Below are 16,675 nucleotides of genomic sequence, written 5' to 3'. Positions count from 1 at the left end.
GCATCCAAAATGTCTCTAAAATCTCTATCTTGAAGACAAATGGCTATCTTATCCTTCAGTCCTTCATCTGAGGGACTTACTGGTTCCATTAGCTAAAAGTGAAAGAGTATAAAAGTTTCTCTAATGTCTCTGAAACTGAAGTTGCATCATTTTTTTTAAAGAAATTTTATGGAGTCTGCAATTTGGATCTATAAAAAGAATGTTCTTAGCACTGACTGGCTGAGGGTTCTTAAGATATAATTGAACAGCAGAGGAAAACTCACCATTTCTTTAAAAAAAATTTTGTTTTCAATGCTAAAATCATCCAAATGAAAGAGGTTCCTGTAGAGTTTTTAGTATAAAAGAAATAATCAGATAATCTTTATTAACATCAAGGCCAATAATAATTATGTTGCCACTCTATTCATTTTCCAAAAACTCTATATAGGTTTTTGAATCAGTATTCAATTTTCCAGTTTTTTCCATTATTTCCCAAGAATTCACAGCAAAATCCTTCCACAAGGACTAAATACCAAGGATAAAACTGAAGGTATATGAATTTCATTCCCATAATGGAACTACTAGCTGCCTTTTGACACCTGTGAAGTTATGGCATTTTCGTTCCTTTTGCAAACTCTATTGAACTTCATTTCCTTTCTTCTCCTCCTTCATATTCAATTAAGCTGCTCAGTTCTACTTCAATTCTCAGAAAATTAAGCTGACTCAATTAGGGCAGATGTCAAAATAATTAATAGGCCCACAGTAGATAGAAGTGTTTCTATTAAAAGCAATGCAGCTGTAATTAAAATGGGAGGTACAGGCTTTATCAAATAATACTACAAGTTTGTACATGTAGAAGCAATCATAACACACAACTGGAAAAAAAATCTCCAACTTGGAAAATTGTGATCTCCCTATCAAGATAATTTAATGTTGGATTTTGTTGCTTAGAGGTCTAATTAGAATTTTTTTTCTACTACACAACATCAAAATCACTATTTCTAATTAATACTTTGTTTAGGGGTACAAAGGACAGAGAGCTCTAATAATGAGGTGGGTTTCTTTATAGAATGATTCAAGAGGTAAAGTGCCACACATTTCATCCAAGGTAGAGATTTCCATGAAAACTATTGCGCCAATCTCTTCAGAATCTGTATATTTTTACAGGGGAAAAAAGGTTTTTCTTAGAAAGGAAAAATCCTGACTTTGCACAACAACAATTACTTTATGGGAAAATGAAATTCATATTCATGACAACAAAAACTCTGAATTTTAACTGTTTTCCTTTTTCACTTTTTAATATAATGCAAGTGAAAAGGGAATAAGCATTCTCAGCTCAATATAATGTAGGGAACTGTTAACTGTTTTTCCCATATAGTTTCCACTGAGATATCAAATTTGAATTTTTCTAAATCTAAGCAATCCTTAACTATACAAAAAGGTAACAAACCAGAAAGGTAAGGCAAACTTATGATGTACATGAATCACATCTAGGAGGAGCCCACTCAACCCCACTCACTGTGACCTGATTAGAAGCAGAATAAGCAGCTGTTAGAGCAAACAGCAAATTAATAATGACTCTTAAGCAAGTTCTCTTATATTTTAAATTCTGAAAAAATAGCGACATATTCAGCTAGGAAGTAAGTTGGGGGTTGAGGGTGGGGATAGAGGGGAAAGGGCCCTGTTCAAAGAGTAAAAGGGCTGACACCAGGTGCCCTTATCTAAACTCCTGGGCCACGTGCTAATCATTTTGATCTTTCCAGGGTTCTGGCAAATTGAAGCTTCTACAAGCAGCTCACGTGTTCATCAAAGTCTCTACACCTACACGATTATTAAACATAGAAACCAGAGCCTACAAAATGGTATTTAAAATTTTTATCAGAACAAAAGCCATGCTCATCTGAATAAGTCAGAAACAGCAGCTTCAGACAGAGAATGAGAGCTCTATAATCCCTCACACCTACTAATCAATTTCCATAAAACACTAAAGAAACAGCCTTCTCAAAAACTAAAGTATGAGAACAGCACCACTAAGTGGCATCTTTAAAACCTGCATGTGGAAAATAACAAGGATGTTCAGAAAAGAAAGGTGTCCAAAGGGTTTCTCTACCACTCAAAGCTACAAACGATGGCTTCAAAGAAGTTTAGTATCTCTTGACTTCATTGCCATTCTAGGAAAGTTAAAAGCAATCAGAAGTGGAGTTCACAATCCTACAGAACCTGACTGTTTTATTTGTTTTGGGTAATTTTCCTGGTTTTGTCACAGCCAGTGTTTACTTTGTTTCAGAGAAGAGATAGCCTTTCATCAAAAATATCCATCCAAATTTCCCCAAATATTTTAACTGAATAAATTAATCAATAGTTGACCAAAAAGGAGTACCACATTCAAGAGCAGAAATCTTCTGATTAAAAACAATACCTCATTTGTCCTCAAAGAAGAGACCTGTATGAAGATAAGAAACTGTGATAGAGGAGAAAGGTTGGGGGAAGGGGCAATGATATGTAACAAATAAGCAATTTTGATGGGAAAGAAGAGAGCTAGGAGTTGAGCAACCTTATAAAGAATGATCTTGAATTACCAGAGAACAACAAGTGGGCATGGAGCCTCAGATAGGAAAAGATAGAGGATCAAAATAAAGTAAGAGACTTCTGAATGAAAAGAAAGGTAAGGGCACAAAAACAAACCTTTTTACCTCACAATTTTATCTGCTTCAATGTACTACAGCTAGATCCTGATTAGTGCAAATAATTAATCCCCGAAAGTGGTTGCAGGTATTAAATTCCCACAATTTGAAGTTATAATTATGTAAGAATAGCAACTGGTTCCAATCCAAAGGAAATATGCCATGCAAAATCAAATAATGCTATCACTTCAGGGGATTCATCATTCATATGAATTGGAATCTAGCTATATATCCCCAGTAATTTGCTTATCATGTTATCTAATCATAGTGCACAATGTCAGAAAACAGACTGAGAATAGCCACTGGGTTTCCAGTAGTGGTCACAGAGAGTGTCACCTACCACCCAAGATCAATCAATGGCCCCTGCTTCTTCCCATGAAGATATTCTTCTTCTAGAGAGATATTTTATTAAAGGTGTGTCTTTTCTTATGTCTTATGAGGTAGAAAATATCAGGATTTCATTATTCCCCCTCCTCATGCTTCTCTATGTCTTCGGGTTTTGGATTAGTTTGGTTTTTTAGGTTGTTGTTTATGATATTTTTAACGCCATCTAAATTCTGAAAGATATATAGATATGTAAAGAACCAACCTTTGCAATGTACAGCAATTGCTCCTTCAGTGTTTTCACATATATTTAAGAATCGTCGAACAATATTATCACTCGGTGTGCTGCCGTCTATGAAGAAGAGGTCATAGTGCTCAAAACCTGCATCTGTGAATCGTTTTGCCTCGTAGATCTTTTTATTCAGCCTAATAATTGTAGTCACGTTATTCTTTTTAAAATAAGGGAAGTAGGCTTCAGGGGCATGAAGGGGATAACCTGAAACAATAAGTGGAAAAAATGCAACAATAGTTAGGAACCCCTATGCAGATTTTCTTACAGAACAATAAAAACAAAAATCATTGACACTTTATTTTTTGTCTCAATAATATTTTAATTTTGTATTTACATATAAAGAGAAATTTTAACATGTTTTCAAAATGTTGAATTACAAATTCTTTCTCTCCCTACTTCCCCTTCCCTGAAATGGTAAGGAATTTGTCATAGATTATATATATGAGGTCATACAAGATATATTTCCATAATAATCATGTTGTGGAAAAATATCTTTTTAAAAATATACAAAGAAAATAAAGTGAAAATAGCATGCTTTGATATACATTCAGATTCTATCTGGTTTTTTTTCTCAAGGTATATAGCCTTTTTCATGAGACCTTTGGAGTTGTCTTAGATCATTGTATTGCTGAGAATCTAAGTCATTCACAGTTGATCATTGCACAATATTGTTGTGGTGGTATACAGTAATTACTAACATTTTAAACAATAAATTATATAAGTCCCAAGAGGCTGTATAGAATAATAGAAAGGTGGTCCTAAAAAAATTCCCACTTCTTTTTTATTCATTAAAATTTTTTTTTAATATTTTCTCCTGGAGCCAACAAACAATTCCACTAGGTTATACATTCATTATCACTTGATCCTATTTTCGTATTATTCGTTTTTGCAATAGAGCAACCTTTTAAAACCAAAATTCCAAATCATAGATCCATACAAACAAGAGATAAGTCATATTTTTCTTCTTCATTACTACTCCCACAGTTCTTTCTCTCAATGTGGATAGCATTCTTTCTCATAAGTCCCTCAGAATTATCCTAGATCATTGCATTGCTATTAGTAGCAACTAATTACATAACTATTACATTGGTTAGTGCTACAATGTTTCACTTTCTGTGTACAATGTTCTCTTAGGTCTGCTCATTTCACTCTTCATTAATTCATTGAGATTCTTTCAATTCATATAAAAATCCTCCAGTTCATCATTACTCACAGTAGTATTCCATCACCATCAGATACTACAATTTGTTCAGCCATTCCCCAATTGATGGACATCACATCATTTTCCAATTTTTTTGCCACCACAAAGAGTCTGCAGCTATAAATATTTTTGTGCAAACATTTTTCATTATTATCGCTTTGTGATACAAACCCAGTAGTGGTATTGCTGGATAAAGGGCAAGCATTCTTTTAATGTCCTTTGGGCATAATTCCAAATTGCCTTCTGGAATTGTTGGATTAATTCACAAGGCATTCGTGTCCCAATTTTGCCACATCTCCTCCAACATTTATTAATTTCCTTTACCATCATATTGGTCAATTTGCTAAGGTATGAGGTGGTACCTCAGAGTTGTTATAATTTCCATTTCTCTAATTAGGAGGAATTTAGGACATTTTTCATTTGATTATTGATAATTTTTATTTCTTCATCTGAAAACTACCTATTCATGTCCCTTGACCATTTGTTGATTGGGGAATGGCTTGATTTTTTGTAAATTTGACTTAATTACTTCTATATTTGGGTAAATTAAACCTTTGTCAGAGAGTTTTGTTATTTAAAATGTTTTCCCATTTTGTTGCTTTCCATCTAATTTTGGTTGCATTGGTTTTGTTTGTACAAAACCTTTTTTAATTTAATATAATCAAAATTATTCATTTTACATTTGGCAATGATCTCTAACTCTTGCTTGGTATTAAATTATTTTCTTTCCCATAGATCTGACAGGTATACTATTCTATGTTCACCTAATTTACTTATAGTTTCCCTCTTAATATTTAAGTCATTTACCTATTTTTGAATTTATCTTGGCATATGGTGTGAGAAGTTGATCTAAAGCTGATTTTTTTGCATAGTTTTCCTATTTTCCCAGCAGTTTTTGTGAAACTGTTTATTGTCCCAAAAGCTGGGGTCTTTGGGTTTATCAAACATTAGTTTGCTGAGGTCATTTACCCCTACTCTATTCTATTGACCTACCCTTCTTAGCCAGTACCATATTGTTGAGATGATCACTGCTTTATAGTACAATTTAATATCTGGTACTGTTAGGCCTCCATCCTTCACATTTTTTTCATTAGTTCCCTTGATATTCTTGATCTTTTTTGTTCTTCCAATTGAACTTTGTTAAAATTATTTTCTAATTCTAAAAAAAAAAACATTTCTTGGTAGTTTGATAGATATGGCACTGAATAAGTAAATTAATTTAGGTACAATTTTCATTTTTATTATATTAGCTTGTCCTACCTATGAACAATTAAGATTTTTCCAATTGCTTAGATCTAGTTTTATTTGTGTGAAAAGTGTTTTGTAGTTGTATTCATATAATTCCTGTGTTTGTCTTGGCAGATAGATTCCCAAATATTTTATATTGTCTAGAGTGATATTAAATTGAGTTTCTCTTTGTAACTCTTGCTGCTGAATTTTGCTGGAAATATATAGAAATGCTAACAATTTATGTGGATTTATTTTATTCCCTGCAATTTTGCAAAGGTTATTAAGTATTTTCACTAGCTTTTTAGTTAATTTTCTTGGATTCTCTAAGTATACCATCATTTCATCTGCAAAGAGTGATAGTTTAATTTCCTCATTTCCTACTTTGATCCCTTCAATTTCTTTTTCTTCTCTAATTGCTATTACTAGCATTTCTAGTAAAATATTTAACAGTAGTGGTGATAATGGGCATCCCTGCTTCATTCTTGAACTTATTGGGAAGGCATCTAACTTATCCCCATTGTAGATGATACTTGCTCATTATTTTAAATATTTATAGTCTCACTCTTTGTGGTAGCAAAAAATTGGAAAAAGGAGGGGTGTAAATCGATTGGGGAATGGCTGAACAAATTGTGGTATCTGTTGGTGATGGAATACTATTGTGCTAAAAGGAATAATGAACTGGAGGAATTCTATGTGAACTGGAATGACCTCCAGGAATTGATGCAGAGTGAAAGGAGCAGAACCAGGAGAACATTATACACAGAGACTGATACACTGTGGTACAATCGAATGTATTGGGCTTCTCTACTAGCAGCAATGCAATGATCCAGGACAATTCTGAGGGACTTATGAGAAAAAATGCTATCTACATTCAGAGAAAGAACCTTGGGAGTAGAAACACAGAAGAAAAACAACTGTTTGATCACATGGGTTGATGGGGATATGATTGGGGATATAGACTCTAAATGATCACCCAATGCAAATACCAATAATAAGGACATATATCTTGATCAATGACACATGTAAAACCCAGGGGAATTGTGTGTCAGCTACAGGACAGGGTTGGGGGGAGGGAGGGAAATAACATGAATCTTGTAACCATGGGAAAATATTCTAAATTAATTAATTAATTAAAAATATCTAACTTAAATAAATAAATGCTGTTTATTAATTTGAGGAAAGTCCCTTTTATTCCTATGCTTTCTAGTGTTTTCAATAGGAATGGTATTATATTTTGTCAAAGGTTTATTCTGCATTTATTGAGATAATCATGTGAATTCTATTAGTTCCATTGTTGAGATGGTTAACTCCCACTTCTGACCCATGGTAGTTGTGTGAACCAGAGTAAGTTATAATCAGTACTGCAGGCAATTTTCAAAGACTGTGATGACTGGAAAGCAGACACCAATATGGGTAGAGTTTCTTGATCATTCCAAAAGCTTTTGAAATTACAAGTCTGAGTTATCTTTTTAATATCTAACTCTCATGCAGCACAGGAGTCAAACACACTTTTGCCCTTAAGAGTGGGCAATGAATATAGATAGTACATTTAAAAGCTAGGTCAAAATGTCTACCTACAACTGCTTCTATTGTTCAGTCATTTTTTTAGTTGTGTCTGACTCTTCATGGCCCTATTTTGGGTTTCCTTGATAGAGATAATAGAGTAGTTTGCCATTTCCTTCTCCAGCTTATTTTACAGGTGAGGAAACTGAGGCAAATAGACCTAAGTGAACTGCCCAGGGTCACACAGCATTTATCAGCTTCTATCTATATTCAGGCAAACTTCAGATTTTAGATTTTGCCTGATTCATGCTCACTTCAAGCTCAGAACTAAGATGACCTACTACCTTGAGTCATTCCCTTTCTATTTTCACTAGAGTTGGGAAAACTGATGGCCAACTTCTAATTATTTTCACTGAAGGGATTGGAGTGGTGGTGCCAATATAACAAAGTGTTTTTATGTTTGGCTTTGGAATGTATTATGTCTTTGCTCTGATTTTCCCAGAAGCAGCATATGCATCTTCCTAATTACACTTTGTCTATGCCAATATTAATTAACTTCCATTCACTGAGTATATGCCTACTTGGCAGCAAGAGTAGACAGAGAGAAAGCTAAGGAAAACAAACCAAAATTTAAAATTGGGTAGATTTAGTCCACAAAGCAGTCTCAGGTTGTTTTATATCTGTAGATAATCTGTGTACACATATAGAAAAATATATATACTATTTAAGAAACACCAGATTTATTCTGCCTACTTTCCCAATTACCCAAATTCCAGACAGTAAGTTTATAGTGTATGGAAGTGCAGCCTACATACGACATACTGAAAAGATATCAATTAGATATGAGAGGGAAGAAATTCACAAATATCTTCAAAAAAGAACATCAATATAAGTTGGGGGGTATGGGTAAACATCCATTATAAAGAAGTTCAGCAGAACAGATTTTTAAATACTATGGGCATAACCCAAGTCCTATAGCTCCAGGAGATGCTAAATATATGCTCATTTAATAGACAATGAACTGAACATCTTTCTCTAACATAGAATGCTCAGAGGTCTCTAGCTATGTCCCTTAATAGCATTCTACCTGCCAGAAGGCAACTTTTTATAATTACAGCTATTTATATGTGAAAATATACATATGGACAAAGTTAACATACCTTCTGAATTTGATAAGTAAATATGTATGTCAAAGTTATATATAATAATTTAAAATTCAGAAATTAAAATTTCTTAATTCAAAAATGTTAACTATCTGACAGCTAAGCCCACATACAGTTATAAATTTAATATTACAGTGAACACTTCAGAGGCTGTCAATTCAATTTTTAAAAATTTCTCTGATATGCCAAAAACTCCATCAAAAATAAATCAGATTTTTTCCATAAACAATCTCAATAGCACAGAGAATTCATATGTATATATATGGATCACATTTTAGTATTGTTACTCTAAGCTATCAAATAATATGCAAGTAAGTAATTTCTTTAAATTACACCACAATGAAATAATTCCTTTTTTCCATCTAGTTGTTTCAATAAAATTGCATAGAATCTTGGATAATAGATTCGAAAAAGAGTAGTAAGGAAAACTAGAGAAATTCAAGATAGACCCTAGAATTTTTAAAGATTCATATTGGAGAGCACAACTAAGAGGTGTAGTAGATAGAGAGTCAATCTTAGAGATGGGAAGTCCTGGAATGAAATTTTACCTTGGGTACTTCCTAGGTGTGTGACTCTGGGCAAGTTACTTAATCTCACTTGCCTAGCCCTCGGCACTTTTCTGCTTTGGAATCAATATTTAGTATCAATTCTAAGACAGTAGGCATAGTTTTTGAAAGAAAAAAGCCACATGTACAGTCCCATAAAACTGAGCTCTGTGCCAGTCAAGTAAAGAGCTGTATGATAGGTGGTCCATAGATGTGACCCAGTATGGCACTTCTTTCTAAAACTTCGCAATGGAACACTAAGATAGATTAAAAAATAAATACTGCATTTGGAACTTCCAGGATCAGATAAGCTCAACATTGTCATCAGATATTTTCCATGAGGGATATAAAAATGGGTATGCCTATAGATGTGCATATACAATTTCTAATATGGATTTATTTCAATATCTCTTAATGACTACATGAAGAGACTGTAAGGACATTCTGCAGGACACTTTGTCTATGCCAATATTAATTAATTTTCATTCCCTGAGAATTCACTTGATCCTTCAGAGTGGTGAAAGCTATGCAAACTGGGTCAAAGTGTGCCTCAGTCACTCAAGGACACTCAAGGACCAGTGCAGCTAGGTTCACAGTGGCCTTCCCAAATTGACCACAGGAGTGATAAAATTTTCAACCATAGTATCTCTGAGTAGGTAGCAAGTAAACCCCCAACAAAGAAATCACAAGTAACTCAAATATTATAGTAAATTTATGAAACATAACAGTGCCTTTGGGTGGTGTAGCAAGAATTAAGAAAGAAGATGTCCTTTTTAAAATTTTAAATCTGTACCCTAGCCAATTCAATCCCTAGTAAGCCAAAACCTCCTATTTTAGACTGGTCTTCTTAGGAAGTTTTTCATTCCATAAAATCAAGCCTTATTAATGAGAAGGAATATGGCAGAATGAAAAGAGACTGGATGGAGGAAGGAGTCAGGAAATATCTGAATCAAAAACCCATCTGCCCTTACAAATTGTGGATCTTACTTCATTTGTAAAAGTGGAGACAATAGTACCTATAGGATCTATCTCGTGGGGTCTTATGAGGATCAAATAAGATAATGTGTCTAAAAAGCACTCTGCATATTTTAAAATCATATAATCTACAGTAAATTATATATAAATATCAGTTACTACTATTATTATTATTCTTAAGATCTGGCCATGAGTACATCTTTGTCTTTGTATTTCTAGCAAATTAACAGAATACCTAACATTTATTAGTTGCCTGTTGACTGACTGAATTTATTTACTTTAGTTCTGAATCTACTTAACCATACTACTATGCAACAACCACAATAATAATAATTAGTAATATTAAACATATTAAATATTATCTCATTTAGCATCACAACAACTCTTCAAGGTAGGCACTTACTATTATTCCCATTTCTAAAATGAGGAAAATGAGGCAGGGAGAAGTTAGGTGACTTGTCCAGGATCTCATAACTATGAAGTGCCTGAGGCTGGATTTGAACTCCAGTCATCTTGATTCCAAGTCCAGTATTCTATATACTACATTACCTAGATGCCAACATAATTTCATCTTGAAACACAAACAAATAAATGAGAGACTTTGAAATCTATATACAGTTTCTCTATAGAATTTCCCTGCAGTACCAGATCATAAACTGTACCATAAAGCAGTGGTCATCAAAACAATATGGTACTGGCTAAGAGACAGAAGGGTGGATCAATGGAATAGACTAGAAGTAAATTATCTCAGCAAGCTAGTGTTTGATAAACCCCAAAATTCCAGCTTTTGGAACAAGAACTCACTATTTGACAAAAATGCTGTGAAAATTGGAAAATAGTATGGGAAAAATTATGGTTTAAATCAACATCTTATACCCTATACCAAGATAAATTCAAAATTTGTAAATGACTTAAATATAAAGATTGAAATAATAACTAAATTAGGTGAACATAGGTCAGATAAGTGCGAAAGGAAGGAATTTACGACCAAGCAAGAGACAGAGAACATTGCAAAATGTAAAATGAATGACTTTGATTATATAAAATTAAAAAGATTTTGTACAAACAAAACCATTGTAACCAAAATTAGAAAAATTAGAGTGAGACTTCAGGATAAGAAATACTTGACTTACTTGCCATGGGGAAAAACTGATTCAACAGACATGGGCAATACTGGCTTAAAATATAAACTCATTTATAAAATCATATGGAGAATGATGCTGAAAAATAAGGAGTAGGATAGCCTCATAAAATAGCAAGAAGCTGTGAAGAAGATTAGTTTGAAAGTTGAATGGGAAGGCAATTAAGCAAAGTTTCACATTAAACTTAACAAAGAATATTTAAGAATAAAATTAGAGCAATAAAAAAATTTGCAGAGATTTTTTTTTACAACAAACCATCAAAAAGCGTGGAATCTTCACATCCAGACTATAGCACAATCCTTAATGTGCTTATAAGAGAAGTAGAAATGGCACTAAAGAAATCAAGATGGAAAAATCAATAGATGGAATCAAGTATAAAGAAGTCTGGATTGGAGGAGACACATTTCTTTAGGGAAACGAAGGCAAACATCTCAGACCTTGTTATTATCCCAAAAAAGCAAACAATAGAACATCATATCAACAATAGAACAATTATCAATCCATATATCCACTTTCCCATATCTGTAAAATTTTGTTAGAATTATCTATGCAAATAACAAGGACATCCTTTATGAAGGTATTGGAAGGGAAATTGTGGCCTTTCACAAGTAATATTCCAAGATCACATTTTTTATCATATTATTATTGAATGAAAGACATAAAAAACACAAGATTCCCCCCCCCTTTGCTTACTGTTTGCTGACTATAAAAATGCATTTGATTAGATTATCTTCAATGGATCATCTCTGAAAAAAATTCTCATATCTATCTATCTATCTATGTATATATATCAAAATTAAAGAATATAACAGATAACATATTCAACAAGTATTACATCATTAACATCAGACAAGCCATAAAACAGAAGAAAGTGTGCTTGCCAAAGATATTCATCACTGCCATAGAGGAGATCAATGTCAAGAATAGAGTATTTCTAGAAGGTGAGGAACTTCAAGAATACTCCTCTTTGAGGGTGACAATCATGCTGATTGCATCCAGGCCTAAACATTGTAGAGTCTCCTATATGTTAGTCATAATCAATATAATGAATTTTGTCTGTGTACATAGGAAAAACCAAATGAATATCAATTAGGGAATGGCTGCAAAAATTGTAGCATATCATGGTTATGGAATACTATTAGGTTGTAAGGAATGATGGAACAGAATGATCTCAGAAATAGCTGGAAAGACCCTCATGAAGTTATGCAGAGTAAATTAAGTAGATCCAGGGAAATATTGTACACAGTAACAGCAACATTTTGGAATGAACAACTGTGACAAACATAGCCACCATCAGCAATACTATGATCCAGAACAATTCTTGGGAACTTTATGACGAGGAATACTATCTACATCCAGAGAAAGAAGCATCAGAGTCAGAATGAAGATGAAAGCATATGATTTTTCACTTGTTTACTTGGGTTTATGTTTGAGGATTTGGGTTTTATAAGATTACTCACAAAATGAACAATATAGAAATATATTTTGCCTAATAATACATGTGTAACTCAGATCAAATCACCTGGTTTGGTAGGAGGGAGCACTGAGAGGGAGAAGAGAAGGGAGGGAGGGAGATAAGTTCAATCATGAAACAGGAAAACTTATGTGGAAATTTGTTATTACATGTAATTGGTAAAATAAGAAATAAAAAGGCAATGGTAAACAATTATTTCTTTGCTTTAGATCTTGCCAGATAATGTTATTGTTCAGTTGTTTTTTAATCATGTCTGACTTTTCATGACCCCATTTGAAGTTTTCTTGGCAAAGACACTGGAGTGGCTTGCCATTTCCTTCTTTAGCTCATTTTACAGATAAGGAAACTGAGGCAAATGTGGTTAAATGACTTGCCCATGGTCATATGCCAGTAAATGTCTAAGATCATATTTGAACTCATGAAGATGAGTATTTCTGATTCCAAGTTGAGTGCTTTATCCACTGTGCCACCTACCTACCCAGTATTAATACTAAGTTAAAATTTAAATCTTCAAGGAATCCTATATGATTGTCACATATACATAAGCAATGACTTGTTTGAGAAAAGCCCTTAAGTTTTCATTTTGTTTTAATGAATCAAATGAATTTTTACTATCAAGAAACAATAAACTCAGTGGAATCTTAAAATTCTCTATATTTTTGAATTTATTGTTTGACATTACAAAAGTGTAAAATAAGGTTTTGCTTTGCTTTTTTGTTTGTTTCTGTTTAATTAAATAGGAATACTGCTAAATACAAGTACAAAGATAAGTCAATTCCTTTGGGGGGGAAGGTGGAAATGGGAAGAGGATTGGAACTATGATTTCAAATCTGCGGAACTCCCAAAGAGGAAATTCCATTCCCTAATGAAGACAGGCACCTTTCTGAAATCAATCTATCATCATAGGAAGCTGTCTGTAGTGCTGAGCAGTGATTTGTTTAGGGTCACAGGGCCAGTACATGTTAGAAACAGAATCTGAACATGGGCCTTCCTAGATCCAAAGTCACTACACCATAGACATTTCTCAATTTATGTCTTTTCAAGTATTCTCAATTGAGTGATACTTTAATTATGAACAACCTAGAAAATGAAGATCCTTTATGATAATGCTAGCTTTGCTTAAAAACAAAATAAACCACAAATCATGGACTTGCCTGCCTTTAGCCCCCTACCTCCCTAGCTTCTATTGAAGAAAAGGCAGCATGAGACAGTAAAAAAGAACATTAGATTTGGAATCAATGGGTCTGGATGCAAAACCTGGTATTATATTTGTGACCTTTGAATCACTTCTGTTTTCTACGACTCAGTTTGCTCTTGTGTAAAAACTGAGAATTAGACTAGATGATCCCAAAGAACCTTTTCAATCCTAAATCTACATATCAAGATATCATCTTGGAGGAACAGGTTGGACTAGGTGATCTTTCAGGCTTCTGCCAACTCAGATTCTCTGTAAAAACATGTCATTTCAGAGTTTTCAGGCAGGTTAAGAAGACTTCAGATGTAAGAGTTTTGGAAAAGCATAGTGGCAAAAGCATTGGATATAATGGGAGACTACAACTTCGGAAAACTTAAATGGAAATTTGTTATTACATGTAATTGGTAAAAAAATTAATTTTAAGCCTATCAAATCTCAAATCAAATTTCACTAAGAATAAATAAAAACAATATAGGTTTGAAAGCACTCAAGTACTTTTACAGTCTAGCTAGAACTGCCCTGACCTAAACTGGCAATATTATTTCCATAACCAGAATGCTGTGTGCTCACGTGTGTTTCTCTTGGGTTTGGGCACAGGACGTTTTTTTCAAGAATCAATATAAGATTGACCTTTCCCACCTAGCAGGAACACTGCAATGCCTTTTTGGATGGCTCATAATGCCAACCTACACTTATCTCATGTTGCCAGGAGATGGCACTCAGGCATGATCTCATACTTTAGCCAAGGGCTAAGTAAGTATGCAGCTGATGAGTGCCTGGTTGGGGACTCATCCAGGAGCTAGATGTGCCTGAGCACATACCCAGCTGTCTACTGCTGCTAGTGGATAAGCCTCCCAGACTGAGGCAGGGCAGAGTAGGTTCCATCACCTCCAGCAGGCTACCTGCCCAAGTGCCTGAGGTTGACACATGAGGAAGGTTAAGGACTTTGGCTTTGAAGGTCTGATTTGAAGATAAAGAAGGGGATTTGTTGAAAACTAAAAGACTCCAAACAATGGAGCATTATTACTTGTCCCCACAAACAGTCCATTAATTCAAGCCCTATTGTTTGTACTGCCCAAACATGAAGGGATGGGGGTAGGGGGTGGGAATTTATGTGCTTACATTAATCTAACATTATAATAATTTACCACCACTTCATTCTGTTTTTCAATTTAAAAGTCTGTCAATGAATTGATTGCCAGCTCTGGCATCAGGGAGGGAAGGAAAAAGGGAGACAATTTGGATCATATAACTTTGGAAAACTTATATGGAGGGGGGCAGCTGGGTAGCTCAGTGGATTGAGAGCCAGGCCTAGAGATGGGAGGTCCTAGGTTCAAATGTGACCTTAAACACTTCTGAGCTGTGTGACCCTGGGCAAGTCACTTGACCCCCCTCCCCATTGCCTAGCCCTTACCACTCTTCTGCCTTGGAGCCAATATTGTCTCTAAGACAGAAGGTAAGGGTCTTAAAAAAAAAAACTTATATGGAAATTTGTTTTTACATGTAATTGGAAAAAGAATTAAAAAAATTTTAAAGCCTATAAAATTTCATTAAAAATAAATGATATAAGTTTGAAACTAAATTCTTCCCTTTTCCCTTTCCCACTCCCTAATTCCATTCAGTTGTGTAACTAACTAACTGGCCTTAGGTAAGAGTTATCCTGCCCCTGGAAAAAGGATTCAGTCAGGCTCTGGCCCATGACTTTACCCACAGAGTCATTTTTCCTTAACCTACCATCTATAAAAAGAAACAAGACTCCTTCTAAATGGGAGAATAGTCGATTTGGCTCCTTTTCTGGTTTTTTGTTTGTTGGTTTTGGTTTTGAGGAAACAAAGACAGCACTGTTCTATTATTCAGACAAAGAAAAATGGGAAGAGGATCTGGAATTGATCCCCTTTCTTCCCTGGGTAAAAAGAATCAATCAGAATCTACAAGTGTTCCATGATAGTCAAGAAGTAAAGCAGTTCATTAATCAACAAGCATTTGTTAAAGTACTTTCTATACTTGCAGAATTGTGCAGAGAGTTAGGAATACCATAGACAAACACCCAAGAAAGTCATTGTCCTCAAAGCGCTTACATTCAAATGTGGGAAACATATAAATACTAGGAACATACACAACATATACAGTGTAAACATAAGACCATCTGAGAGGAGATACTGGCAAGTGGAGGAAAATGGGAAAAGAGTCCTGCAGAAGGTGAGGTTTGAGCTGAGTCCTGAAGGAAGCTGGAGTAACTCAGAGGCAGAGGGCTATTACAAGAGCATTCTAAGAATGGGTTATAGTCAAATGAAAGACACAAAGAGAGGAAATGGAGTATTGAATGTGAGAAACATATGGCAATTAGGCCAGTCTAATTGGCCCAAAGTACACATGGTAGAGATGACAGGAGGTCAGCTGAGGTCAAGCTATGAAGAGCTTTAAAAAAAAAAAAAACAGGTCTTCCTTTTGGATCCTGGGTATGATAGTGAGCCACTAAACTTGACAGAGGGGTCTGTCATGGTCAGATCTAAGCTTTAGGAAATTCACTTTGGCAGCTGAGGAGAAGATGGCCTGGAATGGAAAGTCTTAAGGCAAGGGGACCAACCACAAGCCTACTGCAATAATTCACACAAGCGATAAGACAGTAGGAAGAGAAAGCATGCTTAAGTTAGTATTTAAAATTCCTGGGTTTTCTCAGAAGTATATTTTCCCAAAATTAGAGGAGTGGCTAGTGCCTAAGGGAAAAGAGAAATTCTATTTTCTTGGCACTCCCTTCTCTCTTCTTAAAAAGAAAAAAAAAGTAACAAAGTAGTTCCAATACATCAAATCAGATTGGTACCACAGGGGTGAAGACAAGATTCCAAATGAAATATTAATCTTGGTGCCTCCCCCAATGCAGAATTACTATAAGGAGGAAGATTTCCCCAGAAGCTGGGAGAAGTTGAGTTATTGTTTGATGAATTTGACAGAAAATGAGAAGGGACTC

The 16,675-nt window shown here is 34.5% G+C and overlaps 1 protein-coding gene across 10 annotated transcripts in view; it reads right to left on the bottom strand.

Annotated features, from left to right (window-relative positions):
• The window catches only part of CDC14A (cell division cycle 14A), a 300,191-nt gene that overhangs the window by 88,138 nt on the left and 195,378 nt on the right, over positions 1-16,675 (bottom strand). For all 10 annotated transcript variants that reach the window (XM_007485031.3, XM_016429048.2, XM_016429047.2 and 7 more), the window contains one exon: positions 3,253-3,483. In XM_007485031.3, coding sequence (XP_007485093.1) covers positions 3,253-3,483 — 231 coding nt within the window. The remainder of the gene's footprint in view (positions 1-3,252; positions 3,484-16,675) is intronic.

Source organism: Monodelphis domestica, chromosome 2, assembly GCF_027887165.1.
Source record: "Monodelphis domestica isolate mMonDom1 chromosome 2, mMonDom1.pri, whole genome shotgun sequence".
Lineage (NCBI taxonomy): Eukaryota > Metazoa > Chordata > Mammalia > Didelphimorphia > Didelphidae > Monodelphis > Monodelphis domestica.
The sequence above is the reverse complement of the archived record's forward strand: the minus strand, read 5'-3'. Positions and strand labels throughout refer to the sequence as shown.